General features: G+C 63.6%; 3 protein-coding genes across 10 annotated transcripts; all 3 read right to left on the bottom strand.

Annotated features, from left to right (window-relative positions):
* Positions 1 to 144: 144 nt before the first annotated feature.
* GRK6 (G protein-coupled receptor kinase 6) lies at positions 145 to 16326 on the bottom strand. Of its 7 annotated transcripts, none has more exons than XR_015703884.1 (16): positions 16190 to 16320; positions 12777 to 12872; positions 9812 to 9924; positions 9411 to 9488; positions 9053 to 9153; positions 7658 to 7750; positions 7276 to 7339; positions 6500 to 6640; positions 5618 to 5808; positions 4787 to 4824; positions 4556 to 4645; positions 4256 to 4464; positions 3853 to 3990; positions 3469 to 3606; positions 2414 to 3333; positions 145 to 1693 (listed from the first exon to the last, which is right to left on the bottom strand). XR_015703884.1 is itself a non-coding variant. In XM_087753902.1 (16 exons), the coding sequence occupies exons 1-16, from the start codon at positions 16239 to 16241 to the stop codon at positions 2595 to 2597; spliced, it is 1776 nt and encodes a 591-aa protein (XP_087610028.1). In that variant the 5' UTR covers positions 16242 to 16320; the 3' UTR covers positions 145 to 2594. The 7 variants fall into 7 exon arrangements, 6 of the variants coding, with proteins under 6 accessions (XP_087610028.1, XP_087610030.1, XP_087610029.1 ...); XM_087753902.1 differs by having other exon boundaries at positions 145 to 2693; positions 3199 to 3333; XM_087753904.1 differs by having other exon boundaries at positions 145 to 2415; positions 3199 to 3333.
* Positions 16327 to 16468: 142 nt separating this feature from the next.
* On the bottom strand, positions 16469 to 21521 carry LOC104019003 (alpha-2Db adrenergic receptor). Its single transcript, XM_009472220.2, has 2 exons — positions 19653 to 21521; positions 16469 to 17919 (listed from the first exon to the last, which is right to left on the bottom strand). Exon 1 carries the CDS (start codon positions 20867 to 20869, stop codon positions 19757 to 19759), a length of 1113 nt encoding a protein of 370 aa, XP_009470495.1. The 5' UTR covers positions 20870 to 21521; the 3' UTR covers positions 16469 to 17919; positions 19653 to 19756.
* A 149-nt stretch (positions 21522 to 21670) lies between these two features.
* SLC34A1 (solute carrier family 34 member 1) lies at positions 21671 to 26349 on the bottom strand. 2 transcript variants are annotated; one of them, XM_087753999.1, is made up of 13 exons: positions 26211 to 26349; positions 25866 to 25982; positions 25531 to 25713; positions 24965 to 25093; positions 24746 to 24889; positions 24525 to 24636; positions 24242 to 24437; positions 23824 to 23919; positions 23609 to 23708; positions 23208 to 23375; positions 22703 to 22819; positions 22424 to 22548; positions 21671 to 22317 (listed from the first exon to the last, which is right to left on the bottom strand). In XM_087753999.1, exons 2-13 carry the CDS (start codon positions 25966 to 25968, stop codon positions 21763 to 21765), a joined length of 2028 nt encoding a protein of 675 aa, XP_087610125.1. In that variant the 5' UTR covers positions 25969 to 25982; positions 26211 to 26349; the 3' UTR covers positions 21671 to 21762. The 2 variants fall into 2 exon arrangements, with proteins under 2 accessions (XP_087610125.1, XP_087610126.1); XM_087754000.1 differs by having other exon boundaries at positions 24965 to 25043.
* Positions 26350 to 27159: the final 810 nt, after the last annotated feature.

Here is a 27159-nt window from a genome sequence, read left to right as displayed (position 1 = left end):
GCAGGGCAGGAGCACCAGCAGAGCCCATGGCAGCCCAGGAATGGGGGTCCCTACTCCTCTCCTCCCTCCAGCCACCGACCCCGTACGGCCCGGAGCAGCCCGCCCTTGACACGACAGCAATACAAGGCACGACTAATCTTAACGCTTAACAAAAGGTTAAAAATTTAAATACTCTCCAACTTTAGTGCAAGGCAAGCAAATGATACCACAGGTCCAAGTAGGTGCTCAGCCCCGCCGGGGGGCCTGGCTCAGAACAAGCACGAGGCAGCAGCGCGCACGCACGCGTGCACGTACACACACACACACACACAGAAGAGACAAGTTATTGCTCGGGACGCAGGCGGGACGGGTGTGCACAAGAGGGGACAGGACAAGCGGAAGGGAGAGGCGGGCTGAGCCCCACGCTGCTCTCCAGGGACACACAGCGCTCCGGCCCCTCCACCCCTGCCCTGCCCTCGGGCACGGGAGCCGCGCTCGCTCCCCGGGAGCCCCGGGGCCGCAGGCTATGCCAGTACGGTACGGCGGGTGGGCTGCTCCCAGCCCCGCTCGCTCGTGGGTCACAGCTCACGGCATGACCCCGGGAAGGGACGTTCCCTTTACCACGGCGTTGCTCCTCGAGAGCAGAGTCCCTTGTCTGTCTGCTCCTCTGACACGGAGCTGGGCCCGGAGACCGCAGCACGCAGAGATGGCTGGTCTGGAGCTGGGGGGACCGCGCCGGGGCCATCCTGCACCATGCCGGGGATCAGGCCGACCCTTCGGACCCGCAGCGGGTATCTCCGTGGCAGCGGCTGTGTCCCGCTGTGCCGCAGGCAGCCTGCCGGCCGTCTGGAGAGGGGGCCGGGATCAGCTCCCTGGAGCTGGCAGCATGTGCGAGACGAGGCAGGAGGAAGCAGGCTCCGGCAGACAGGGAAGCGGGGATGAGGCAGTGACGCTCTGCTCTGTCAGGATGCAATGGCAGACGCTTTGGCACAGCGGTTTCCTGCGCCTCGGGGCTGAGCAATGGACTCCGCTGGAGCCAGGGACGCCTCAGCACGGCCAGAAAGGTCCAGGAAAGGTGCTTCGGACACCTCAAGGCACAGAAGGCCTCTGCCCAGGACTCCCTGGTACAAAGCTGTGACCGTCGCTCCCCCCATAGGAGGACATTTGTGCCTCTGACAGGGTGGGGGCACTGCAGGCCCCCACCTATAGATTAAAAACCAACATGTGATATGTACAGACCGACATATATAAATATACACCAAACCTGCAGCGCTGCTTCGGCACTGTGGAATGTGTCAGCAGAACCGCTCCAGCCTGGCCTAGGCCCACGCTGCCGCGATCCCTCCCTCCCACCCTGGGCCGGGGCAGGGGAGCAGCGGCCGGCGGGCGGCGGCGGCACGATCCCAAGCGGCAGATTCGGAAGCGTCCAGGTCTGTCTTGTGGATGGAGGGCTTGCCCATGGCCCAAGGTGCCTTTGGCCCGAGCCGCGTGCTGCCGCCAGCCCTGGAGCCATCCTCCCAGTCTTCAAATACAGATGTGTAAAGCTGTAAACAAATCCACCTTGGCGGGGCCGCTGCTACCTTTGTCCTTCGGGCTGGGCTGTTGTTCTGCTGGGCACCCGGAGAGGTGAGGAGGTCCCAGGGGCTGGAGAACAAGCTGTGCTCTACAGCCGGGTGGGCTCTTCCTCGCTGTCGCTGCAGTTTCCACAACAGTCCTGAAGTCAGAAAGGCAAGGAGAGGGAGGAGGGAGAGAGAGGAGCACAGCAAGCAGAGGGTGAGGACGGTCACACAACCAGGCCCCCCCCGGCCTCACGTGGGAGAGCTACGTGGAGGCAAGGGGCTGGAGGGGACCCCCAGTCTGCAGAGAAACAGTCAAGCTGCATCTGGGGGCTCAGCTCCTGGCAGACAGACTGGTGAGCACGCAGCTGACTAGCTCAGAAGCTGGGAAGAAGATGGGCTCCACGGACTACAGGCACCCAGGGAGACAGCTCAGTGCCAGCACAGACGATCTGCCCCGCGCTCAGGGCTCAGCCGGCCGCAGAAGCAGCTGAAGCCCTTTTTGCTGGAACGGGAGGGAGTTTGAGCACGGGGCAATGCCAAACCCTTCACGGTTTCTCAACCCTTCTGTGTGTCCCGGACATCCGAAGAGAGGAGTGAAGGGAACTTCCCCCAGCCCCCTGGGAGCGGAGCTCCCAGCAGCGGCAGTGCAGGGGCAGCTTTGGCTCAAGCTGAGGGCAAGGCTTCCCCCAGGAAGGCAGCGAGAGCAGGGAAGCGGGATTAGTGGCTCAGGGGACAGTTAGAACAACAAGCAGCTTGTGCTCTGCTGGGGAAAGGGGTTAGGCACTGAAGGGCAACACTCCTCTTTCCCAGATCTTGCCATGTCCGCGGGCCACCGGGTATTTCCCTGAGCAGAGCAGCCAGGAGAGACTGCTCACCTCTGGAAAGAGAAAACACGTGGGAAATCACAGCTCAACCCCTGCCACAGGCAGCTGCCCATCCTCCGGCAGGGTCTGCCTGCCTCGGGAAGGGCTGGGTGTCCCAGCCCAGAGCTGGCTCTGGCTAGGGCAGCCCACTGAACAGGGAAGCACAACTCGGAGTTCGTCGGGGAAGCAGGAGTCAGCACCGGGTGGCTGAGAGTGGGTCCAGAGCCAACCACGCGCGAGTCCCACAGCTGCAAGCAGCTGTTGAGAGGCAGCAGCCCAGACTTTGCCAGTCCTGGAAAGAAGGCAAAGACTGTTCTGGGCAGAGGAGACAGGCAGGCAAGCAAGCCCAGAGCAGCTGCAAGACATTTCCGTTCTCCTCATCCCTCGAAAGCACTGCTCTCTCTGCCTGCTCGAGGTCTGGCAGAAATGCTCTGGGAAGCCCAGGAGCCCATCCCAAGAGCAAGGTCTTCTTCAGGGGTGGTATTATTCATGTAGGAAGGGAGAAGACTTGCTATTTTAGTGCCTTCAACAACATCCCTCTGCCTGTGTGACCGCAGCATGTTTAGCCAGGACGCTCCATCTCAGCACGGGGAGCGGCAGCCAGGCGAGGGCTGGCTCCCCGCAGCCTCGCGTGGGTCCCCCCGAGAGCCCTGGGGTCTGGCCAGCCAGCGCAGGGGGAGACTGCCTGTTGCCCTCTCGTGCCCACCTCCCTGCCAGATCTGTCTGGCACAGGCAGGAGTGGGCTCATGGCTGCTAGAGTACTTGCTCTGGAGGAAACGCTGGGCAAACACTCTTACCTGTCTGCTGAATAAGCGCTGGAGTAACCCTTTTTTGGGCTGTGGAGAAGGCTGCCCTTTCCAGTCCAGGTCTGGGGGCACCGTGCCGTCCGTGCTAAAGACATTCAGCTCCTTAAAACACTCCGTCTCGATCATCTGGAAGAGGGCACAGATGGCTGCAGTGACTGCCACACAAAGCCCGTCACCGAGGGGCCAGCACGAACGCTGCGGGACACTGTGCTCTGCCATGGTGGGCATGGGCAGGAGCAAAGACCTGTCCTGCCAACCTACCTCATTCTGCCAAGGAATGGGCACGCTTCCCGTAGCAAACTTCTGGTAGAAGTCATTGTCCGTGGGCTCCAGCTCCACCCCTTTCACTGTGGAGAACTGCTCGATGTCCAGAACATCCTTGCAGTAGATGGCCTGGGGCTGAAGAGCACAAGGACTGCTCTAATGCCAGGCTCGATGAAGATACCACCACCTCGAACAACTGTGGCTCCTGGCCAAGCCTAGGCCCTCTCTCCCTGCAGCCCAGAGCTTGCCTGACCCCTGTTCTGCCAGGCTCCAGAAAGAAGAGGGAAGGGGATGGGGGCCATCTCCTCAGGTGAGCCACCCCCAGGGCTCCTGCTCCCCTTGACAGTCCCAGTGACCGTCAGGACATGGACAGGCACTTACGTCTGGCTTGAAGGGGGGGTCCAGCATGCCTGCTTCCAGCCTCCTGAAGTTGAGGTGCTTGAAAAGAGGGTGCTCCTTCACCTCCTTGGCCCCAGCTCCTCGGCACCCCAGGCGCTCCAGAGGGTCTTTGCACAGGAGCTGCAACACAAAGGAAATCAGTGCCCTGGGTGGAGGGCGCTTCAGGCAGGAGCAGCCCTGAGGTCAGCCGGGCTCCTGCAGTACGTCTCTAGGGATGGCATGGGCCCGCTAGGCAGCTGGGAGAGCGAGGAATTAAGGCACTCTGGACCCTCCTGCGCTGCCTTATCAGCGCCAAGGGAACCTGGGTGCCATCAGCAGCCTCAATGTTCTCCTCCTGCGTGAAAGGAGGCGGTGGGAGGGAAGGGTCAGGGATGCACACTCGTACCATGGTGCAGAGGGAGCGGGCGCAGGGCGAGAACTTCTCCGAGTATTCCTCCTGCACTTCCTTCACCAACCGCTCCACCTCCTCCCGCTTGATCTTCTTCTTGCGCTGCTGGAAGGGGGACTGTCCCTCGATCATCTCATACACCAGGCAGCCCAGAGCCCACCAGTCCGGGCTGAACGTGTAGCGCTCGTTCTTCACCACCTCTGGAGCTACATAGGAGCAGGGGTGAGGGACACGTGAGGGCAGGGAGAGCATGTATGCAGTCAGAGACCACTTTTTCATTAAACCAGGGCCACTTACCCATATAGCCAACGGTCCCCACCCGGCCCTTGATTGTTTGGCCCTCTGGCACGTGCACAGCTAGCCCCAGGTCTGAGATACGGATGTGACCTGCACAGAGGAGAAGGCAAGTTAACAGGAGAAGATCAAGGGGCAATGTTTGAAGCTGCCAAGAACACAGAGCAACCCTGGTTCAAGCAGAGGAAGAGAGGAGGACTCAGGCCCAGGGCTCCTCTTGACCCCCGCACTCACCGTGGTCATCCAGCAATATGTTCTCTGGCTTCAGGTCCCTAGGAAGGAAGGGACTTGATTAGCAAGAAGCCTGTTGTCAAAGCAAAGGACACAAGCAACAGTGACATCTCAAGAAGTCACAGGTAAGCAGCAGAGGGATGCAATGCCCCTGCCTTGGGCACACAGATAATCTTCCCCTCACTCCTGCCCTGGAGTTGGCCCTGCAAGCTCTCCCCTCCGGGGCAGAGAGGCAGGACACGACAACCTTCAGCCCTCCACAAGGAAGCGGTGAACCTGTGGCCGATTCCCTCTTTGCAGGTGCAGAGCTCACTATGGGACAGGCCGTGCGAGAGAGAAGGAGCAGAGGCTTCTTCTGCTTGTCCTGCCCCAGAGCAAGGCACAGGGTACGACTAGAAGAGACTTCCCAGCCCCGTATTTAGCCACGCTGTCCCTAACGCCGCATCACACAACCCGCCGAGTACAGCCATGCGATCAGCTTGTTCTCCCTCCTGCCCAGCTCCGTCTTGAGCGTATCAGGGCAGCCTACCCTCCTCTGTTCTAGTGTCAATACTGCCCGGGGTGTTAAGTACCTGCCCTGAGGCGTTCACAGCATGATCACATCCTGTTCTTGGTGATCATTTACCAGCAGAAGGAAGCCAAGCTAAGCTCTCCCGTCGCTCCCATGAGATCAGCTTTCTGTTCCTGATCCCCTCTCACCCAGCTCTGTGCTGCTTTCAAGCCTGAGCTTATTCCTTGAGCAAACAGGCCCAGCTGGGCTAGTAAGAGCAGCAGGAATCCTCTTGCTTCTGCAGCCCATACAAGATCTCCCAGCAGGGGCCAGGCAGCGCGCACCTGTACACTATCCTCTCCTGGTGCAAGTCCTCGAGGCCGCAGCAGATCTCGGCAGCGTAGAAAGCTGCCCGGGGCTCCTCGAAGCCAGCCTCTCCCATGTGGTAGATATGGAACTTGAGGTCCCCTCCATTCATGAGGGTCAGCACTAGGCAGAGAGCATCTTTAGTTTCATATGCATAGGCTAAGCTCACCTGCAATTCAGGGCAGAAAGGCTGTTAGAAGACACAGCTGGAAGAGGGAGGTGCCCACGCTCTGGTGGGCACTTTGTCACCCAAGCAGCCACTCACGGGAAGCAGGGCTGGGCTTTGCCAGCAGAGGAGGCAGAGGGGGAACTGCACAAACTCAGGGAGGACATGAAAGTGCCCAGCAGCGCCAGCATACCCCCAGCTTTCCTCAGACAGGGAGGACACTATTTTCCTGAGCCACAACTGCTCCCCTCTGGGGGCGAGCAGCACCCAACAGCAACCCCAGGGCAGCACCTGATGAATCCTCCGTCAAGGGAGGTTTCAGGCTCTCCACACCTCAGTGCAGCCAGGGAGAGAGCTCCCCACCACACCGCTCAGGGCCAGGCTTCTGCCCACTTGGCTGTCTGGAGAGACAGTTCTCGCTGCTTTCTTGTGCCCCACAGGTTAAGGAGGTGCCTGTGAGAGCAGACGGGTGTTTGGGCCTCACTTTGGGGGCATTTACAGCATCTTGTGGAGGCAGTAGGAGGTCCTGCCAGACCCCAGCCTTGGGAGAGATCTGCAGCTGCCAGAACCCTACCCCATGGGCAGGGCCTGCTCCTGCCTCTCCACCGGGGGTGAGGAGCAGAGGTGTCGGGCTGGCTGGTTGGAGGAAGAATCAACCACCGCAGCAAAGTGAGAGCAATTCCTATGTACTTACTACAAACCTACTGTTCACTTTTTCCAGGATCTGTTTCTCATTCAGGGCCATGGCCTCTCCTTTCCGCTTTTTGATCCGTTTCTTCTCCAGCTTCTTGCAGGCGTACATCTTCCCCGTGGCACGCACTTGGCAGGCACAAACCTGGAGGGGGGACAAGGCTCAGCACCCTCCCACTGCCATTTCCAGGGTAGGGGGCGAGGTTCTGCTCTCAGGAAGAGGCACGGGAAGGCAAAGATGTCCCTGTCCCTGCCTCACTCTGAGGTTAGCGAGAAGCCTGTTGTCAAAGCAAGGACACAGGGAACAGTGACATCTCCATACATCACAGATAAGCAGCAGAGGGCTGCGATGCCCCTGCCACCTGTAGCACCACCACGGCTGGTGCCTGGGAAGACAGAAGGAAGCCTGACAGTTCTCAGGAGTGCCATTTTCCCTGCCAAGACACCGGGAACAGACCTGACTCTCTGCCCAGGCAGCAGTACGCGACACAGGGCACGCGCTACCTACCCTGTGCAACACCTTCCACACCTCCAGTGCCTGGCCAGAGGGGAGCTCCTGCCCCTCAGAGGGGAGCTCCTGCCCCTCAGAGGGGAACGGACAGATCATGCAATGCCCAGAGCACAGCAGTGCCCAGCGCAGGGCCCCTGCAGCCAGCAGCACCTGCCTGCAGGTGCTGGAGCAGCTTGTGGCACCCTGATGGCCAACCCAGGCCCGCATCTGGCAGCAGGCAACGGTGGCTGCCTGGCACCCCGAATGCAGAAGAAATGCTGGTCACTCACCTCCCCAAAACCGCCTTTGCCCAGCACACGGTACTGGCGGAAAGTGTTTTTGGTTACTGGCTGCCTGTGAGGGAAAGGAAACTGGAGTGAGATGGGAGCAGGGAGGGAGCAGGGGCTGCAGCCCAAACCACCGCCATGCCCTGGCCTGAGAGACCGTGGCCCACCCCAAAATCCCTGCTCAAGCAGACCGTGCTTCCCTGCGAGGCAAGCAAGGCTGGGGCTGCCGATGGTGCCGATAAACAGCCCTGAAGGAGAGCAAGGGGAGTCAAAAGCCAGGCCCTTGGCTCCTGCCAGGGCCCAGCATGGGAAGGAGCCCGAGGGACCCCTCAGGCAGCCCACGCGAGTAGGGTGCAGGTCTCCCAGCGACGCCGGGGAGCGTTACCGTTCCAGCCATTTCCACTGCAGGAAGCGGTTGAAGTACAAGCTGTCGAGGTAGTCGGCAAAGGGAGCCACACTCAGGTAGTCGTGGATAAGCCTAGGAGAGAGCAGAGCCAGCGAGGTTGTGGAGAGCTGATCACAGCTGTGGAAAAGGCCGGCGGTCCAAGGAAAGAGGAGGTGAAGGGGCCCAAAAACCCAGTCACTTTGCCATCCCCTCACCCAGCCTGGCGCTGAATCACCCACGTACCCTGCGCAGCCCTGGCCCGGAAAGCCCACCCGCTGCGCTAAGCCTGATGCAAAAGGAAGGCGCGTTGGAGGTACCGCTGTGACGAACACAGCACCCTGCGACCGGGCTGGCACTGCTAATTGTGGCCTCTCAGCACCAGCCCAGGCTGCGGGACAAAGGGGGACGATGGGACTCTTTGCAATTGCCCCTCTGCTCACAGGGCAATTGCGCATGCAAGGCTGTAATCAGCTGCCGAAAGCCGCTAGCAATGTTCAGCACCAGGCGCTGAGTTGTTCACTTTCAGATGAATATCCAGAACAAAAGGCCACAGGGGATGCTGCTCGAGAGAGCTAACTGCCTCGGAGACCGGTGCCAGGGCTGCCCAGCGGAGTAAAGAGCCTTAGACATAGCGTCTAGACTGGAGACATGCATCAAGGAGAAGCGAACGGGCTCTTCCCCTTTCAGAGCTTGCCAAGAGCAGGCCGGGCCCAGCCCGGAGGCTCTGCATTCAGACAGCGACACTAGTTACCACACACAGAGCTAACGCTCCCCAGAAGACTGCAGCAAACCCATTGCCACAGCCCTGCACTCGATTAGGCAACGTGCTCCAGCTACTGTTCAGGGAGGGGTGGAGGCCGTAAGCCCGGTTTGCTTAACAGCTTCCGCACCCGGAGCCAGGACCTCAGCCACTGCTTCTGCGATGGGAACAGAAGCGACCTTAGATCCCTGCAGCAATAGCCAGCGTAACCTAACCACAACGGCCACATCTGCGGCCAGCGGGAGAGGACAACTGGCACTGGGACTGCAGCCATCAACTCTGCTCTACGAGCAGAGCCTACGAGATCCTGGCACAAGGCTAGGAACAGCGCGGCCAGATGCTGAGGCTCGCTGAAACGGGGTCTTCCCGAATGGCAACTCAGACCCATGGCAGACTGAGAGGAGCGACAGAGGTTTCTGCAGCAGCTTGTGGCTCCCAGAGCCCATGGGAGCTCCTTGCCTTTGCTCTCCTCTAGTTGTGCTGCAAACCGCTAGCCCAGAACTCCCCAGGCCCCAGCCTTAGCACCAGCCCTCGCTCTCCTGGAGGACGGGACCACGAGGGACAAGGTGAGTTAGCTGCAGCATCTACCCCGTGCCATGGGACACATGCAGGCAGGCCCCAGCCCTCCAACTTACTTAGTGGATTCCTTGAAGAGCTCCTTGGAAGGTTCCTGCTCCAGCCTCTCACAACAGGCATCCACCAGCTGCGAGGGGACTTCAGGCACATGGTCCTCACTCTGGGGACACAGGGATGGCATCGGACACAGGGAGCAGAGCACAAGGATCCTCCCAGGGAGAAGCCCACAGGCACCCATCTGCTTTAGGGCCAGTGGGAAAAGCAGCAATGGTCGCTTGCGAGGTAGCAGGGTGGCTCTGTACTCTGCCCTCACCATTCTGCCCAGCACGGTGGCTGCGGCAGGACACGGGTAGCGACAGCTGTCAGCTTTCCAATTGCCCTACCGTTGCAGGCAGCAAACACAACCCTCTTACTCACGTTTGGCTTCAAGTACTTTTCAATCAGGTGCTGCCCGCATTCCTTCCGCTTCTCATCTGGAGCCACTTCGTACCCTGCCTGCACAGAGCAAACAGCGTGAGGAGCAGGCCCAGTCAGGAACTGAGCCTTGCTACCGGGCAACAGCTGCACGGCAGCAACACCCTCTGCCCAAGGTTTCCCATGCTTTCCTGGAAAACCAGATCTCCAGCAAACAGCTCCCTAAGCAAAGGCCCAGCCCTATCTGGGAAAAACTGCAACTCACAGGTTTTTCCTTCAGGAAAACCCTACGTACCCAGAAATTCCTGGCAAGTGCCGGAGCACCCAGGGCCAAATGGTACGTGCCCACGGTGCCAAGAACATCCCTGCCTCCCCCAGAGAAGCCTGACGGGCTTTGCTCTTACCACGGCATCCAGGAACTTGACACAGCGTGACAGCTCAGGTCGTGTCTCGCAGAACTGCCGAAAGAGCATGTGCCCAATGGGCTGCTTCTCACACAGGCTGTGGTAGTCCCGCTCTGCAAATGTGGAGAAGACCACTCACCGCCAAGCCCCAAGGAGCAGCCACAGCCCACCGCCCCGGCCACAGGCAGCCGTGGAGAGTCTGCCAGCTGGCTGCCCACAGGTCCCGCCAGCCTGGGACTCCCAGGAGAGTGAAATGCACCCAACGGGGACAAGAGGCATGACCAAGCTTTTATGTTCCCCTACGGAAGATCTCTTCCCTGGAAGAGGTTTGACCTGCTGTTCTGTACAGCCTGGCCCTCTTGTTTCTAGCAAGGGATCTTGGTGTCTCCTGCTTGCCTGGAGGGTCTCTTCTCAAACCTCTCCCCAGGAGATTGACCGACTGCTCCAGACACACAACTTTTCTTGGAACACGAGGAACACACCGAGCTTATTTCGAGGCAGCTCATCCAGGCCAAGAGTTGCTCTGATGACTCTTACAAACTGCTCATATTCCCAAAGGCCCTGCTGGAAGCAGCAACATGAAAATAGGGGCCACCATTTCCACAGATATCCTGTTAATGCTGCACACAGCAGTGAGACCCCCCTGCTCCTTGGGACAGCCACTTGCTTGTACGTCAACTCCTACTGCCCTCCGGAGCTCGGCTTCCCTGCTGATTCCTCCTCCCCCTCTCTGAAGTCTGGCAGCCCACACACAAACCCTTTTGACTACCCAGAGCACTTCCAGTTCTCTGCTTTCTTTTCCTCCCCTTCCACTCATAAGATGTTGTCTGATCGTGGGCCAGAACCGATTTCTGTTACAGCCACTGCCGCCGAGGGCTGCGGGCTGCCTTGGGTGCAGATGTGCAGCCATCCACCGGCTTGCAGGGGATCTTCCAGCGCTCCCCGGGGCTGGGTACTGCTGACCTTCCCCTCCCTGCGCAGCAGTTTCTCCCGAGGAAGCTGCGGCTTCCTGAGGGTGCACAAGAGTTCGGAGACGGAGACGGCCGGGCTGCGGTGGGGGAGGAGGCTGCTTCGCCAGCTCCACCGCACCGGCCGGTTTCCTTGTGTCTGCAGGGGAAGGAGCTCCGTTCAGCTGGGGAGGACGGGAGCTCGCTGCTCGGCGAGATCAGAAGCTTTCGGCTGCCCTCGCTGCTGCCCAGGCTCACACAAGGTTGTTCCCTGCGGTCAGGGCACACAAAGCTTAATTCTGCAGTGGGCAACCAGTCCACCGTGCCCACGGTCCTGCCAAGCCTCTGGAATAGGAAAGAAATGCCTTCCTAGCAGGTTGCGAGGGGAAAACAAAACCACTCCAGCCAAAGAGTGACCCAAGCATGAGGAACAGGGCCATCTTTCCCACGGGGAAACCAAATGAAGCGGCCATCACCTGGGCCAGAAACACTTCTCGCCGGCCTCCCCAAGGGGAAGTGGGGACACAGGCGGTGACAGCCAGCTGCTGAGAGGGACGTCCCTCCCAAAGCATCACAAGGCCACTGTCCCAGACAGTGGGACAGCAGAGACAGACAGACCACCAGCTCCTCATCCGCAAGGATTCCTCGATAGGTGGTGGCTCACGCACGTAGCCAACAGAGGCAGTGAGCTCCCAGCACGGCGTGCTGGTTTCTGCTCTGTCGGGGACGGCTCGGAGGGATCCCTCCTGCTGCAAATGGGCAGCACAACAAAGGTGAAGCTCAGGGCTGGAAAACATGTCGTGACACTCGCAGGAAGGGCAGCTGTGGGCAGAGGACGGGCATCAGCGGAGGGAAAGCTCTGCTGAGGGCACACAAGTCCGAGAAGCAGATAGGGGTTGAGATGGCCAAGATGGGAGCTGCAAGGAGAGCCCAGGCCAGAGCTGTGTTCAGTGCTCAGAACTCGCTCCAGAGAGGCAGTTTGCAGCAAAACTGAGGCGAGAGTCTCCGTCTGACTACACTCGGCTGCGGAGCCGGCCCCGGGAGGTGGTGCACGGCGTGCACAGCAGCAGAACCAGGCCGCTGTGAGCGTGGGGTTACAGTGTGGATGATGGAGGTTGAGTTATTCCAAGTGCTACAGTCCCAGGGGCCCTCAAAGGGAGCCACTCCTCTCCTTGGGGCTGCCAGGACCTGCAAGACCTGGGCAGGGTGGAACTGGGGACCAGAGCTGCAGAAACCTCCCAAACCCACTCAGCCCAGTGACACCCACTCTGAAACAAGGCCAGCGCTGTGCCACTCTCCAGCTAGCAGCTGAATCCGGAGTGACAACTTAAAGAAGCCCTCCCCTTCCCAGGAAGCAGAGCATTCCCACCCTCTGTGCCCCAAAACAATTTCACGTCACCTCAGGACCAAGCCTGCTGCACAAACAACATTAAAACCATGAAGAGTACAAAGTGCAGTATTAAAACGACAGGCCAAGCCCTGCCCAACTGTACAGTTCTCTTCTGTTCCACACAGCAACAACCTAGTTTTGCCCAAGTAAAGCTGCTGCTGCATTAGTGTTAGAAGCCGAGATCTGCAGAGCAGGGCTGAATCCCAGCCAGGGAGTCCACAAGACGTTAGCCGGACCTCTGGTATTTATGCAAAGGCACCCCAGAGCGATGCTCCAAAGTTCTGCAACACCGAGCAGGTCTGTTTGCACAGAGAAGGGTGCGTATCTCTAGTGAAGCTCATCACAGTCTGGAAGGTGTGTGGGCACATCAACAGGCACTTTGCAGTGAGCGCCACGCAGCTGCGACTTAGCCACCCACCGCTTCTTCCCTACACCCTGAGCTCCGAGTGATCCTGGCGGGATTTTGCCTGACACGTGCCCCTTTGTACATCCCTGACCCTTGCGGGACTCAACCGCCTTCACATGCACCCACCTTTGGGTGCACAACACCCACACATGCTCACCCACCAGCCCCGCTCTGGAGCGGAGCCCGGGTGCTGCTCAGCTCCCGCCAGCCGCCGCGTCTCACCGAGGGTTTGTCGCAGGTCCTCGCAGAGGCTGATGTGGGGGAACTGCAGCATCTGGCGCCATTTCTTACTCTTGCCTTTCCGGTTTCCGCCACCACCTGCAGGGCACGCAAAATCGGTACCATGAGTTATGAAGCAAGGACGTTCGACTGCAGCCTGGCCTTACCAGGAGCCGAGAGAGGATACACCCTCTGTCCATTTACACGAGCAAGCCCAGGCAAGGAAAACAAGGCCGAAGTGGTCCTGCCATCTCCTGGCTGGTGGAACAAAAGCTGTGGAGCCTCTGACTGCCAGAGGAAGCGGACGGAGCAACCACTCCGGCTGCTGAACCACCACAACCAAGAACACGAAGACCTTTCACCTGGGCATCTCAGTGACTCACACTGACATTTGGAGAATCGGGGCAGAGGCAGGAGCGCCTAAAGCCACAGGTTACTCTATGCCTGCAAAGAGTTCTTGGCTCCCAGGCCTGTCCTCAGGACTTCTGCATAACTAATTCCCTCTGGAGGCCAAGCCTTGCTCGACGTGAAGCTCTTCCTGCTGTAGTAAGGATGTTCATGCCACCTACTCATTCCAGGCTGATTGCTTACTCCAGGGAGGGGCTCTCGGAGAGAGGACACGAAGCTGGGAGACAGGAATTCCTGCTCTAATCCTGGCTCCACAGACAACTCACTGCATCGCCTGGGGCTCATCGCTTCAGTTTCCCACCTGTGAAGTGGGGACACTCCCACCTTTCTCCAGAGATAAGCCAGCCTCAGAAAAGCGAGATCCAAGAACGAGATATTATTGCAACTTCAGTTGCTGGAGTAAATGCCCAGTGCTGTAGGAGAGGGTGGGAAAGCTTCTAGATAGACCAAAAAATTTACATCATAGCAAGCACTAAGTACTGAAATACTTGTACGCCTGATTGCTGGGATCAGCCATCCTCCAGGGATTGCCTTCCCGGTGCCAACGCACACACAGTCTCCCACCTCCCTTTGGAAATACATTAAACCACCGAGTTGGGCCAAAGGCACGGCTTTCTGAAATCACAGGGGGTTGAACATCATTTATCAGCTCTTGAGAAACACTTTCATAACACTTTCCTCCACTTCGGATGCAATTCAGCCCCTAATCTGAGACACAGACCCCAGGCATCCAGCTCCCCGCGCCGCAGGAGGCCTTGGTTGGACAGGCAGGTGGGACAGGGCCGTCACCGCCGGGCCAGCCCCAGGTCCCAGCCCCTGGCACGCTGCGGGTCGCTGCATCTGCCCTGCACCAGCAGCTGGGCTGCACGATTGTACAAACTCAGGAAGGAAGTGACTCAAGGGTAGGCAGGGGTGGAAGAAACCAGCAGCACAGACACCTTCTTGTCAGCCACGGCTTGCGGCGACGAAACAGATGGGGACAACTAAGTGAGGGCATGGGAGGACAAGCCATCCTCACCCCACGAGTGCCCAAGGAAAGGCAGAGCTGTGCCCCACAGCTCCCCGAGGATGAGGACCGGCAGCTTGCATTTCCTTGGAGGAAAGGAGGCTCCAGCGCCCTTCACGCACGGTTCTCCCCGGCCCTCCCGGCGCCGCAGCAAACAGCCCAGCAGAGAACTCGCCTCCTGCACACCAACCTCCCAGCACGCCGTTTCGGGGACGGGGCAAGGGGTGGGCGGCCTCCACCCACACGGGAGCTTCAGGGCTTGGTGACAGCTCAAGGCTGGTCTGTTGTCCCTCTGCCAGTGGCCAGCAGGCAAGGGGGACAACGGGGGAACGATCCTTCACCTTCCCTGGGCCAAACCCTCCGAGAAAAGTTTGAAGGAAACACAGAGCACGGTCATCCCACGGCAGCAGCTGACGATGGCTCTCAGCTGTGATCTCAGCCCCGCACTCCCACACCAGACCAGGAGGCTCCCCAAAAGGCTGGGCTGGAGCAAAAGATCTGGTGCTGCCGGACCTGGCCAGCAAAGCGGCTCTGTCCTGTCACACAGACTGCCAGAGCTCGCCCCAGCGGCCACCATGGCCACCCAGCCACGGGTGGGAGAGCCGCGGACAGGCAGCACAGCCACCTGCAGCTCTCGCAGGCCAGGAACCGTCCTGCATGACCGTGCCGGTGGGTTGTGCCTGCCTGCAGCCAAATTGCCAAGGTGGAGGCACCAGAGGAGCACCGGGAAGCACCGCAGCAGCTGTCCGACGCCTCGCTCTGCATCGGCAACCAAACTCCGCTCTGCTGAAGGCACACCGGGAGCTGGTCTCCTGGTCACTCACTCTGTGGGAAGCAGGGTCTTGTGTCTAGAGGTCACAAATGGCGCTGTTTGGTTTTGTCGGGATTTGGTTTTGAACCAAACCTTGCCATTATGAACCATAACGTCATGGTCCACCACGGTCGCCGTGCCTGAAGTACCTACGCTAAGCTTGATTTTCAAGCAGCTCAAAAATGTTTCTGCCCATGTCAATTTAATTTCATTGCTCTTTGCTCCCACAAATCTAATCTCTAAAGCTCTCTAACTAGATTTCAGTGGGCCCCTCGGGCTCCAGAATGACTTGGTCTGGCCAGCTGCACACCGTGGGCCAGGAGGGACCGTACTTCCCCGCCACTTTCCGTGATCTAATGAACTCCCCGACGCCCAGCTGAATCCGATCTTCCCTGCAAAGGCCCGGGCTCCTGCATGACAGACTTCCCAGCTCCCTCCTTAAGCCATCCCGAGGCTTCTCTGCCCGGCAGCCTGCAGCCCCCACCGAGGCCCTGCCCTTCAGCCCTCGCCCCTGAAGCAGCAGGGAGGTTTGCGGCCCCGCAGCGAAGCCCCTGGCGCCGAGCGGATCCGGGGGGCCGGGGCGAAGGTGGCGGAGGCGTGGGGTTCACCGCCGCAGCTTCGGGATCGCCCCTTGCCTGGGCAGCGGCGCTTTACCAACCTGAAAGCAACTTTTTCTTCTAAAGCTGCTTCGCCCCCCCGTCAGAGGAGCAAAGGCAGCCGCTGGCAGGGGTAGGCAGGAGGCAGGCGGGGGCTGCGGGCCGCTTCCCCACGGCCACCCCCGGAGGGCTCAACCCCCCCCGGGGGGAAGCGCGGCACCGGGCGCTGAGCACCCCCCGGAGCAGCACCCAGCGCCGGAGCTCCTCTTAGGGCTTTGAGGCGGCCGGTACCCAAGCCGCGCCGTTACCTCCCGGTTCCCAGCAGCGCCGGGGGCAGCCAAGGCCGCGATCCCCACCCCCGCGGAGGGACAGCCCCGGGCCGAGCCCCGGGGACGGCCACGACCGGAGCCTGCGGCCCGGGGGGAGCGGACGCGGCTCTAGGAGGCGGCCCGGAGGGCTGACGGTCGGCTGGCCCCTCCCGGGCGCTGGGCTCGCTCCACGGCCGGGCTGCCCCGGTCCCGCCTGCCCCACCGCCGTCCCGGGCCTGCTGCCTCCCCGCTGCGGACACCGGCGTCCGCCCGGCGCCGCCGCTCACCTTCACGGGCCTTGAGGAGGACGGTGTTGGCGACGATGTTCTCCAGCTCCATGGGCCCGGGCGGCGCCGCCGCCGCCTCCCGCCCGGCTCCGCGCCGCTCCCCTCCGCTCGGCCCGCGCCCCGCCGCCGCCGCCGCCGCCGCCTCCCGCCGCCGCCGCCGCCGCCGCGCCCCGCCCACCCCGGCCCAACCCGCCAATCCCTGCCCACGCTCCTCCCGCGCCGCGCTCCCATTGGCCCAGCCCCCCAGGAAGCCTCGCCCCCTCCTCCGGGCCGCTGCCCTCCCGTTGGCCCCGCGGCGGGCCATTGGCGAAGCCCTACCGGGAAGAGGAGCCGGGCGCTGATTGGAGGGCGAGGTGTCACTCAGGGAGCACCGCCCCCGCTCCGGGAACGGATTGAGCCAGCGTCGACGGCGCCCACCGCAGATCGGGAGCCGCCTCCTGCGGCATCTGATTGGGTGGAGAGCTGCCACTCCACTGCTGACTGGGTCGTGATAGGAGCGTTTCGTAGGGGGTGGGGCCGAGCGGCTCTTTATAAGGCGGTGGTGGGTCCAGATCTCCACAGAGGGTGTGGGGCTTCGTGGCGGTGGGTGAGGATGCGTTGGGAGCCCTCGGCCCCTTTGAGCTGCCCTGTGCCCCTCTTAGAGCCGGTTCCATCTTTAGGGGAGCCTGTCCCCGTGTTTGCCACGGCCTCAGTAAAGTTCTCCAAGCACGTCCTTCAAGCACCCCTGTGTCCGGTGTTGGTCAATCCCCGTCTTGCGGGGTGGGTGACGCAAGCGCCGGTGCTGCTCCCGGTCACCGCTGCGGCAGAGCGTTGGGGTTTCGTCATCCCCTGGTGCCCTTGGCATTGCCCTTGGCACTGCCCTTGCCTCTGATGGCAGTGGCCGGGGCACGGAGGAGCCCCTGGTGACAGGCACGTCCCTCCGCCGGCCTCCGTCAAGGGTGGCCTGGTGGTGGGGAGCAGGCTGGGACCCCCAGCCCCGCTCAGCCCGGCCGCGCTGGCCAGCGGGAGGGAAAAGGTTCAAGTCCTCAGGCTGTAGCGAAGCTGACCACAGCGCTAATTACCCCACGCGCTCATCGCCCGTGCGGTCGGTGCTGCCTGCGGTCCGCCGTGCCCTCCAGCATCCCCTGGGGATCAGGCGTCGCTTCTGGTTGTGAACCCGCGGCGATGGCGAGGAGGGGGCTGCTTCGCCCCGCCGTACCTCGGAGGTGATCTCCGTGTCACCCTGCCGTCAGGGATGAGCTCACGCTGCCGGCTTTCTCCTTTTAGAGCTGCTTCCCTTTTAAAGGTGGCACTTATTTTGAGCCTCAAACGCGATGACTTCGTTTCCATGCATTTGCACGCTTAACTCTTCGGTTGCTACTTTCGCTTTCCTACCAGCTGGCATTTTGCAGCACCGTTCCCACCACCGGCAAGAGTCATCGGCCACGGGGCGCTGCCAGAGCAGCACGAGTGTCCGGGGGGGTTCTGGTGTCCCCAACGGAGCCGGTGGCAGCCCGGTGGTGGAACCGGCACTCTGCTTTTTAGCTCTGCGGAGGAGATGTGGCTGGAGAGGGAGAGGGCTCCAAACCCAAGCTTGTCAGGGGAGTAATTCAAAATAATCTTGAGAAACTGAAGAAACAGCCTGAAAATGCAGGATGCAATTCCAGGCGGACGAGCGCAGGTGCTGCAGCTGGGCAGGAGTAATCAGCGCTTCGAGGGGAGCCGCTTTCCCGGCAGGAATGAGGGTCGCGCTGTGGCGGATAAACCAGACTTTGTACAAACTTGGAATGGAAAGGGCTCCCAGGAGAGCCGGGGCGACCTGCTGGACCCCTCTGCTGGATGGCAGTGCCGCAGGAGATGCAAAGGGGGGGTCCAGGAGCTCCCAGACCCCATCCAGCCCTCGGGATTTGGTGTTTTGGACATCAGCCCAAAACTCCCTTCGGTGGCTCGGATGCTGCCCCGATGCCAGCCCAGGCTGGATGTGCCGGCAGCCCCTTGCCCAAGCAGGGGGGTCCCTGCGTCCCCCCACTCCGGCTGGTCCCCAGCTCTCCTGCCCTGCGAGCATCCCGGAGCTGCACACTCATGCCCAGGCGGAGGGACGGTGCCCGGTCCTCCAGTCGGCCCCTGCGGTGCTGGGCAAGGGTGAGGGCAGGGTGCACGAGCCAGGGCACCGCAGGCCCCGGGGTGCTGCCCACGGGGCTGGTGCCCCTCGGGGAGAGCTCCTCTCCCTGACCGAGCTGGCCTGGATGAGTCCCCATCGGGCGCCCTCGTCTCCCTGGGTATTTTTAGCAGCAAAATGCTGTTTAATTGTGAAAAGGCGAAAGGCGGCCGCAGGAGGGGAAGCCAGGCGGCCGAGATAGGGCAGCTCCTTCCGCAGATGGTGCCAGCGTGGCTCCAACCACCAGGGCTGGCCGCCTCCGGGGGTCAACGCTGGGCCCCCGTCCCAGCACGATCCCCGCTGGGAGCCTCCACTGGCCCCAAAGCTCATGCCACGAGCCTCCAAGCACGGGGCCAGCGGGCGCAGGGGATGGCCCGGGGTCCTCACCACTGCGAGTACCCCGTCTCTTTTAGCCCCCCGGACCCCATGGCTGAGCTGCACCCACCCCGGTGGGGGCTGACGGGGGCTGGCGTTCCTTGGGCTCCAGCTCCCAGGCGCCGGTGGCTGTTTTTAGCCGAGTGAAAGTCTGATGTTTTGAGATTTTCTATTTTGAGCCGCGAAGCTGGAGAAGTGGAGCGGCCCCTGACCCCCGGGTGTCTGTGCAGAGCGGGGCAGGGAGCCGGGCAGGGTGGGCACGGGGCGGCTGCTGCCCCCGGGGGGGATGTGGTTGCCCCCAGGTCTTCGCCCCATGGTTGCCCTCGTGGCCCCTTGCACCTTGGGCTGTGCTGGAGCCTGTTCCCACACAGTCCCATCTCCCACACTCTCCCAAGGGAGGACGGCCTTGCCGGCACTGGGATGTCATTCCTCCTCTCCCTCCTGCAGCAAGATCCCAGTGAAGCCCCCGAGCAGGATCGGGGTGTCCCGCCCCAGCCCTGCGCCCCTCATACCCCACCGTGGGGTACGTACGTGCCTCCACGGAGCCCCCACGGCGCAGCACAGCTCCGTGCTGATGGGCAGCCAGAGGGGACAGCCCCGGCAGAGGGGCACAGGGCTCGGACTGGGCTGCGGCGGTGGCACAGCCAGCTCAGCCCAGTGCCAGTGCCGCTGCCACATGGGGGCTTTCGTCCCCCCCCCAGCAGCCGTGGAGTCCGTCCCCTGCGCAAGAGGATGCTGGGGGCCAAGGGCGTGCAGAGGAGCTGGGGTTCGCCTGGCAGCGGGGCGGGCTGGCACTCCTGGGAACTGCCACGGCGAGTTGTCACCACCAGTGGGTCACCCATGCTGCAAGGGGGGTGGGTGGGGTGCTGACGGGTGCCGACGAGAGGCAGATGCCAGCCCTGGGCACAGGCTTTGGTCTTGTTTTATTCAACCCCACATTTCCAAAAGTACCTCGAGATGCACACCGGCACGGCAGGCCAGGGTCCGCGGTGGGGCAGGGTGCTGCCAGTGGCAAGCGGGGCTGGGGGCCGCGTCCCCGGTGTCCCGGCGGGGTCCTAGGTGCGCTGCCGACGGGGGACGGCGAGGAGCCGGCGGAAGGCAGCGCGGAAGTCCCGGTTGAAGAGGGTGTAGATGAGGGGGTTGAGGCTGCTGTTGCAGTAACCGATCCAGAAGAAGAAGCTGAAGAGGGGCTTGGAGACACGGCAGCCCTCCCCGCAGACAGCCCCCAGGCTGTAGGTGAAGAAGAAGGGGAACCAGCACAGCACAAAGGCCCCCATCACCACGGCCAGCACGACAGTGAAGCGCCGCTCCCGCGCCCGCACCAGCCGCTGCCGGCACAGCAACATGCTCTGGTGCTGGCTCCGGCGCCGCCAGCCCGGCATCCTGATCCCCGGCCCCTTCTTGCTGGCACCAGCGGGGCGCGGGGCACGGGCGGCGAGGAGGGCCGCCGTCCGCCGGGCGGTCAGGTGGTAGATGCGGCAGTAGACGGCGACCATGACAAGGCAGGGGGCGAAGAAGGAGGCGGCGCAGGAGGCCAGCACATACCAGGTCTCCTGGCTCAGCTGGCATTCCCGCCCCCCTGGCTGGGCCCGCAGGAGCGGTGGCAGTGCCACCAGGGCCGACGCCACCCAGACCGCCCCAATCATCCCCTTCACCCGCCGGGGGCTGCGGCGCAGGTTGAGCCGGGCCGCCCGGGTGACGGCCCAGTAGCGGTCGAGGCTGATGGCGCAGAGGTGCCCGATGGAGGCGGTGCAGAGCAACACGTCCAGCGCCAGGTACAGGCTGCACCACAGGCCGCCGAAATACCAGTAGCCCATCACCTCGTTGGCCAGCGAAAAGGGCAGGACCAGGATGGCCACCAAGATGTCCGCTGAGGCCAGGGACACCAGGAAGAGGTTCTGTGGGGCCCGAAGGGCCCGGCTGGTGGAGACGGCCACCACCACCAACGCGTTGCCCACCAGCGTGGCCAGCAGGACGGCTAGGGCGGCCAACATGATAAGCCCTGTGGCCGCGGGCGAGTGTGGGGCGCTACCGGCGCCGCTGCCGTTACTGGAGGCATTGGGGAGGGCGCTGGCTGGCTCCATGCTGGCCCGGCCCCTCAGGTGGACGAAGCCCCATGGGGCTGCCCCCCGCCACGCGCCCCGCTCACCGGCCCCGCCGCATCTCATGGCGCAGCCCCGGCATCGCTGAGTCCCCGGGGGAGTGTCCCGGTCGCCACCGCTCCTGTACTGACCCGGTCTGGCAGCAAGGCGGAGGTCGTCCCGGAGCGGTGGTCGCCTGGCCAGGCTGGCGGGACAGCGGCAGTGCCGGGAGCCCCGGAGCGGCTCCCACGGCAGCCCCGCTGGCTCCGCTGGTCCCAGCCTGGGAGGAAGGCGGGCGGGAAGGAGGGAGGGAGGGACGGGCCGATATCGCTGGCAGGAGCCCAAGCATCTGTGGGCAGTGGGAGAAGCGGTTATTGCCAACACTTAAAGGGCTCCTGCCAGGGTCACCACGGTGGGTGGCCCCTGCCGTGGGCATCGGGGTACCCGGCGGGCCAGGGGCACTGCCTGACCACGCCAAGCCGACATCCCACTGAGCCCCAGCCCGGCAGCACCGCAGCACCGCGCCAGCCGCCCCATGCTGTGCCTGGTTCACCAACACACCGCTGTGACGCTGAGCGGTGCAGCACGGACCCTGCCAGCTCAGCCCTCCAGGGACGAGGAAGGTGGTGGAAGACGCCACCCGCGGCACGTGGTTGCAGGCTGGCTGCAACCCGCAGGCGTGGGGTTCAGCTGCAGCATTGTCAACGTATATCCCCACCGCCCCGGCAGCGCGTTTGGTGCATCCCCGGCGCTGGGCACCCATATGGAGCCGGGCTGTGCAGTGGCGGTGTATGGACGTGGGGGTGGATGGTGGGTGTCTGGCACCCGCGGCTCCGGCTGTGGCTCTGGCAGGGTTTGCAGAGACAGGAGCCAAAGAGACACCCGGGGTGCGGGCGCTTGGCGTTTATTAGACACCAGCTGAGCGGGGATGGCAGAAACCAGGCGGCCACGGGAGCAGTGGCTTGGGCGTCTGGTGCCGGCTAGAGCCGGGTGGCACCATGCGGAGGTGGGCAAGGGGAGCCCACCCGGACGGCAGGGCCGGGCACCTCCTCGGGGTAGGAGAGCGCTGGGTTGTCCAGCCCCAGCCTGGCCTTGTCGCGGGGAGGACCCTCGCGTTCCTCCCAGCCCTCGGGGCTGCGGCAGCGGTCGGTGCAGCAGAGGGTGGCCCGGGTGATGAGCCGGTCGAGGGGCTGCAGCGAGTGCATCCAGGCGGGGAGGAAGTCCCAGGTCTGCAGCCATTTGGGCAGGCGGCCGGGGCTGCGCGCCTGCAGCGCGTTCACCAGCCCCACGAAGAAGAGGAGGCCGAGGAAAGGCGTGCCCACCCCCACCAGCGCCTGCCAGCCCGCCATGGAGATGCCGAAGATGAGGGAGGGCAGCAGGAGGAAGCAGACGATGAGGTACAGCACGGCGAACCAGCGGTACTTGGCCGTGCGCTCGCCCAGCGCCTTGGCCATGCGGATGGGCAGGCGGGTGAAGGGCAGCGGGTACCACAGCAGGATGCCGGAGATGTTGAAGAAGAAGTGGCAGAGGGCGATCTGCGGGGATGGCATCCCCGTCGGGCCAGGCACGCAGGCTTCCCCCAGCCCCTCTCTTGCCTGGTGCCCCCCCGCCAGCCCGACCATGGCCCTGGGCTGCCAGTACCTGGAAGGAGCTGGCCAGCTTGTCCCCCGGGCTGGCCAGGGCGGCCAGGATGGCGGTGGTGGTGGTGCCGATGTTGGAGCCCAGGGTCAGCGGGTAGGCGCGTTCTATGCTGATCACCCCCAGGCCTGCGGGAGAGGCACCCCATCCCGTCCCATCGCTCCTCGCCAGCGCCGTCCCCATGCTCTCCCAGGGAGGCATGGCTCCGAGCACCCCAGCACCCACGGGCTGTTGTAGGGGAGACTGGCATGTGCCAGGGGACCAGGCTTGGCTGGGACTCACCGATCAGGGGTGTGATGGCCGAGGTGAAGACAGAGCTGCTCTGCACCACGAAGGTCATCCCGGCGCCCACCACCATGGCGAAGTACCCAGTGAGCCAGCTGAGCGGGTGCGGGAGGTCTGCCACGGCATGGCCATGGCCATGGGCATGAGCATGGACACGGGCACGGACACATCAGCTGGGAGCAGCCCAGAGCTCCTGCATGGTGCTGGGGAGGGGGCTGTGGGGCCAGGCTCTGGGTACGGAGTCAGGCTGTGGGTCCGGGGTTGGCCTGGTGGCCAGGATGGCTGGGGAAGGAGGACGTGGACACCAGGAGGCCATGACAGCCGTAAGTAGAGGGGGGATCAGGGGCAGGCAGGGGACATGGGGGTCCAGGCAGGGCTGGGAGTTAGGGGCAGCCAGGGATGGGTCTGAGGTTGGCAGGTGGGGATGGGGATGGCGATGGGTGGCCGTGGGCCAGGCAGGGTCCCATCCCACTCACCCCATGGCGGTCCCCGTCCCACTCACCAGTGTTGATGACCTTCTGGATGGCTTTGGCCACCTGCCCCTTGAGCAGGGAGTTGAGGAGTTTGACCAGGAGGATGAGGCAGGTACAGAGCACGATGAGGGACCCGGCCAGCAGCACCAGCCCCACGGCCAGGTCGGGCAGCGGCGTGTCGGTGAAGAGGTGCTCGCCTGCCCCACAGCACGGCTGGGCGAGGGGCTGGGACCAGCCCAGCCCCGCTCACAAACCTGCCCCCCCAGGCAGCCCCACACCTGGACCTCAGACCCAACATCTCCCAGCCCTGCCCCACATCATGACTCCGGCCCCATGCCCAGCACCCCTCCATCCCACATAAAGCCCCCCAGCCCCACCTGCACCTCCTCAGCCCCGTGCCCCGTGCCCCCAGCCCCCCGCACCCACTCACACTTCTGCCTGGTGACGTTGTGGAGGCTCTCGATGCCCTTAGTGCTGCAGTGGCCAGGGGCCGTGCAGTTCGGGGTGGCCCCAAACCCCACGGCAGCCGTCTGCAGGGAGAGGGTGGGCTGCAGCCGGCTCCAGAGCATCCTCGGCCAGTCCCTGCCCACCATCCACCCTCCCTGGGATCGTGTGATGGCCCCAGCAGGGCCACGGGCCCCTCACCTGTGGGGGTGCGGGGCCACACCAGACACGGATGAGGCTCCGGTTGCGCAGGCTCTCGTCCCCCGTTGCGATGCCCGTGATCACCGACTTGTCCAGCTGCAACAACACACACGTTGGAGAGGGCCCCTGGGGGCTGACAGCACCCCCAGCTCAGGGACATCTTCACTGGGATGGGGACACCACTGCCAGCCTGGGGACACTTGGACACAGCCACCGTCAAAGGGACACCAGTGCTGGCGACGTCACCACCCGCACAGGGACAGCAATGCTGGGGGACCACCACCAGCCTGGGGACACCACTGCCAGCCTAGAGACACTTGGGCATGACCACCACTGGCACTGGAGACATCACCACCAGCACAGGGACACCAGTGCGGGGGGACCACCACCAGCCTGGGGACACCACGGCTGAGGAGACCTGGATGATGAGCTTGGTGAAGGGCTCCGTGATGATCTTCAGCAGGTCGGGGGCGTCCTTGCCACTGCGGATGTTGAAGGTGGCCACGACCAGGCGGGTGACGTGGTGCAGGTACCCGCTCACCACCTCCAGCGGCAGCAGGACCAGCACCGACAGCCAGTTGAAGCAGTCATGGACCGTGGCGCCGGCGAAGGCTCTGCACGAAGGAGCCCGTTGGCATGGGGTGGCCCCCGGGGAGCAGCCCCCAGCCCCCCTGGTCCCCTCTGCCCCCACCAGCTCTCACCGTTTGAACTCACTGCGGTCGCCGGCCTGCATGAGGGCCACGATGGTGTTGGTGACGGAGGTGCCAATGTTGGAGCCCATGATGATGGGGATGGCAGAGCGCACCTCCAGCACTGGGAACAGAGAGACCCGCTAGCCCTGCATGGCCCAGCGCGGGGTGACCCCGTCCGGCCACCCCATCCCCCAGCCTCAGGTCCCGGGGAGCCCCACGGGCACACTCACGCCCCGAGGAGACCATGCTGACGATGATGGAGGTGGAGGTGGAGGAGCTCTGCACCAGCACGGTCACCAGGATGCCCACCACCAGCCCGGCCACCGGGTTGGAGAGGATAGCGTTGTCCTTGAAGATGTCCCCGGCCACCTTGCCTACGAGAGAGCGTGAGCGGCAGGGTGCCGGCACGGTGGGTGCTCCCAGCCGCCCAGGTGCCCCCGCCACCCTACCTCCGGCCAGCTGGAAGGCAGAGCTGAGCACGTCCAGGGAGCACACGAAGAGATACAGGAACCCAAACATCAGGGGCACCTTGAGAAGGGAGACACAGATGGACTGGACCCTGGCCCAGCACCCCAGCTCTGCGCAAGACAAGAGAGAGTGTTAATGCCACTGGCAGCACGGCCCTGGCTCCCCAGGCTCCCGCAGCTCCACGCCATCCTCCTGTGCCCCCAGCAGGATGGGGCTCGTGTCCCCAGCCGTGCCACCGCTCCCTGGGTCCCCTCCACATCCTCCTTGTGCCGACCACCCCCGTCGCCCCTTGGCTCTGCCTGTGGCACCCCGGGGAGCCCAGGGTGTCCCCTGCTGGCAGGCAGCCCACCGCGCTGGGGGTCTGGCTGGGGTGCCAGCGCGAGGACTGGCACAGCGGGGCAATGGGGAGGAATTGCTGCCAGTCCCAGGGGCAAAGCTTGGGCTCTCCTGGCACCCCGTGGCCCCCCTGGGTGCCTCCGGCAGGTCTCCAGGGTGCTCCCCAACTGGGGTGCATCGTGTCTTGGAGGGCACTGCTCGCAGGTCTCACCTGGCTTCTGCAGCTCGTCCAAGCCCAGCCGGGGCCCCTGCCAGGGCAGCGCCTCCAGCTCGTATCGCTCCCTGCCCTCGCCCAGGCGCCCCGGGGAGCCGGGGCAGGGGAAGCCATGGTCAGGGCAAGGCACCGCACTGACGGTGAAGGGGCAGGCGTGGGCACCTGGCAGCCGGTGCAGAGCTGGGGAGAGGGGGAACCCGCGTTACGGTCCCATCCTTGCGGGGACCCCCCTGCAGAGGAGAGCCGGGCACCGCTTGGGCCAGGGTCTGGCCAGAAGCAGAGCTGAGCCCAGCAGGGCGAGGAAGAGGAGGAGGAGGGCTGGGGGCACCTACCTTGGGGGCTGGGGCAGTAGGCGAACTGAGGCCCATGCACCACCCTTCCTCCCCGCACTGGGCAGCGGGGCAGGGCCGGGCTCTCCCTCCGGTAGGGCAGCATCGCTCCTGCTGAGGCTGAGCAGAGGCAGCCGCGCGTCACCACGGCCGAGCCACGGCTGTGCCGCGCCGACCGCCACCGGCCCCCAGAATCCCCGTGGAGCTGGCACCACCGAGGAGGACCATCCCATCACCTGATGGGCCACCAGCTGCTGCCACGCCACCCCAGTGAGCTCCCGCAAGGGCAGGCAGCCCGGGTGGAGGGGACTCGGGGAGGGGACCCCTCCTGCCCAGGGCCCTGCTCACCTGGGGCTGGCCAGGCACTCAGGGCAGCGCCATGTCCACATGCCCCATCCACGCGTCCCCTCCAGCGAAGTGGCCCGCGGGGCACCACAGCGCTTTATACGCACGCCAAGAGCAAAGTCTAAGGAGCCCCGCGTTGCCCCTCGCCTCCACTTGCCACTCACCTCCTCCCCAGAAATTCCTGCAGTTAATGGGTAACCCCGCGGCATCCCACGTCAGCCGCGGCCCTGGGGCAGGATGGGGCACGCTCCCCCGGGGTACCGCGCCGCCAGCACACCCCACCTCGCCTGCCCGAGGCTCAGCATCACCCCTGGGCGAGCAGCAGCCGGGTGGTGGGGAGCGAAGCCGGGGCGGTGCTGGAGCAGCCTCAGCTCCCCATCACTTGGTGCCAGGTGCTTCATCCCCTGCACAAGAGGAAGAGGAGGAGGAGAAGGGCTCGGCGCTGGCACTGCTGGGTTGTCCCAAACTGGTGGTGAGGCCATGCACACATCCATCATCCTTGGAACCATCAGCATCAGCCGTGAGGGACCTGGCTTTTCCCAGGGCGCACGCCGTCCTCACCGCCAGGGCATTGGCGGTGGGTTACGTCAGCATCGGCGCGGTCCCCGTGTCCTGTCGCTGGCGGTGACAGTGGCACGCGGCCCAGCTCAGCCCGTGCCAGCGGCTCAGCGTGGAGCAGCCAGCGGCACTGCAAGGGCTGCGTGGGGCAGAGCCCGCGTCTTCCCAGCATGTGCGATGCCGGGGCAGGCAGGAGCAGAGCGACACCAGCGTTGCCGTCACCACCTCCTCGACACCGTTTATCATTACCCGCTGTTTATGCATCTCCGGCCAAGTTTCCATCCGCCCACGAGGTGCCCGAGCAGCTCATGTCCACATCTGTCCAGGGGAGGGCCAGGGGCAAAGGCCCCTCTGGCCCTGGCGCCCGTGGGGAGTGGGGCACGGAGGGGCTGCG

The sequence above is a fragment of the Nipponia nippon genome, unplaced genomic scaffold, assembly GCF_047370975.1.
Source record: "Nipponia nippon isolate SJK-2023a ecotype South Korea unplaced genomic scaffold, ASM4737097v1 scaffold_17, whole genome shotgun sequence".
Lineage (NCBI taxonomy): Eukaryota > Metazoa > Chordata > Aves > Pelecaniformes > Threskiornithidae > Nipponia > Nipponia nippon.
This window is presented reverse-complemented; position numbering and strand designations above follow the sequence as displayed.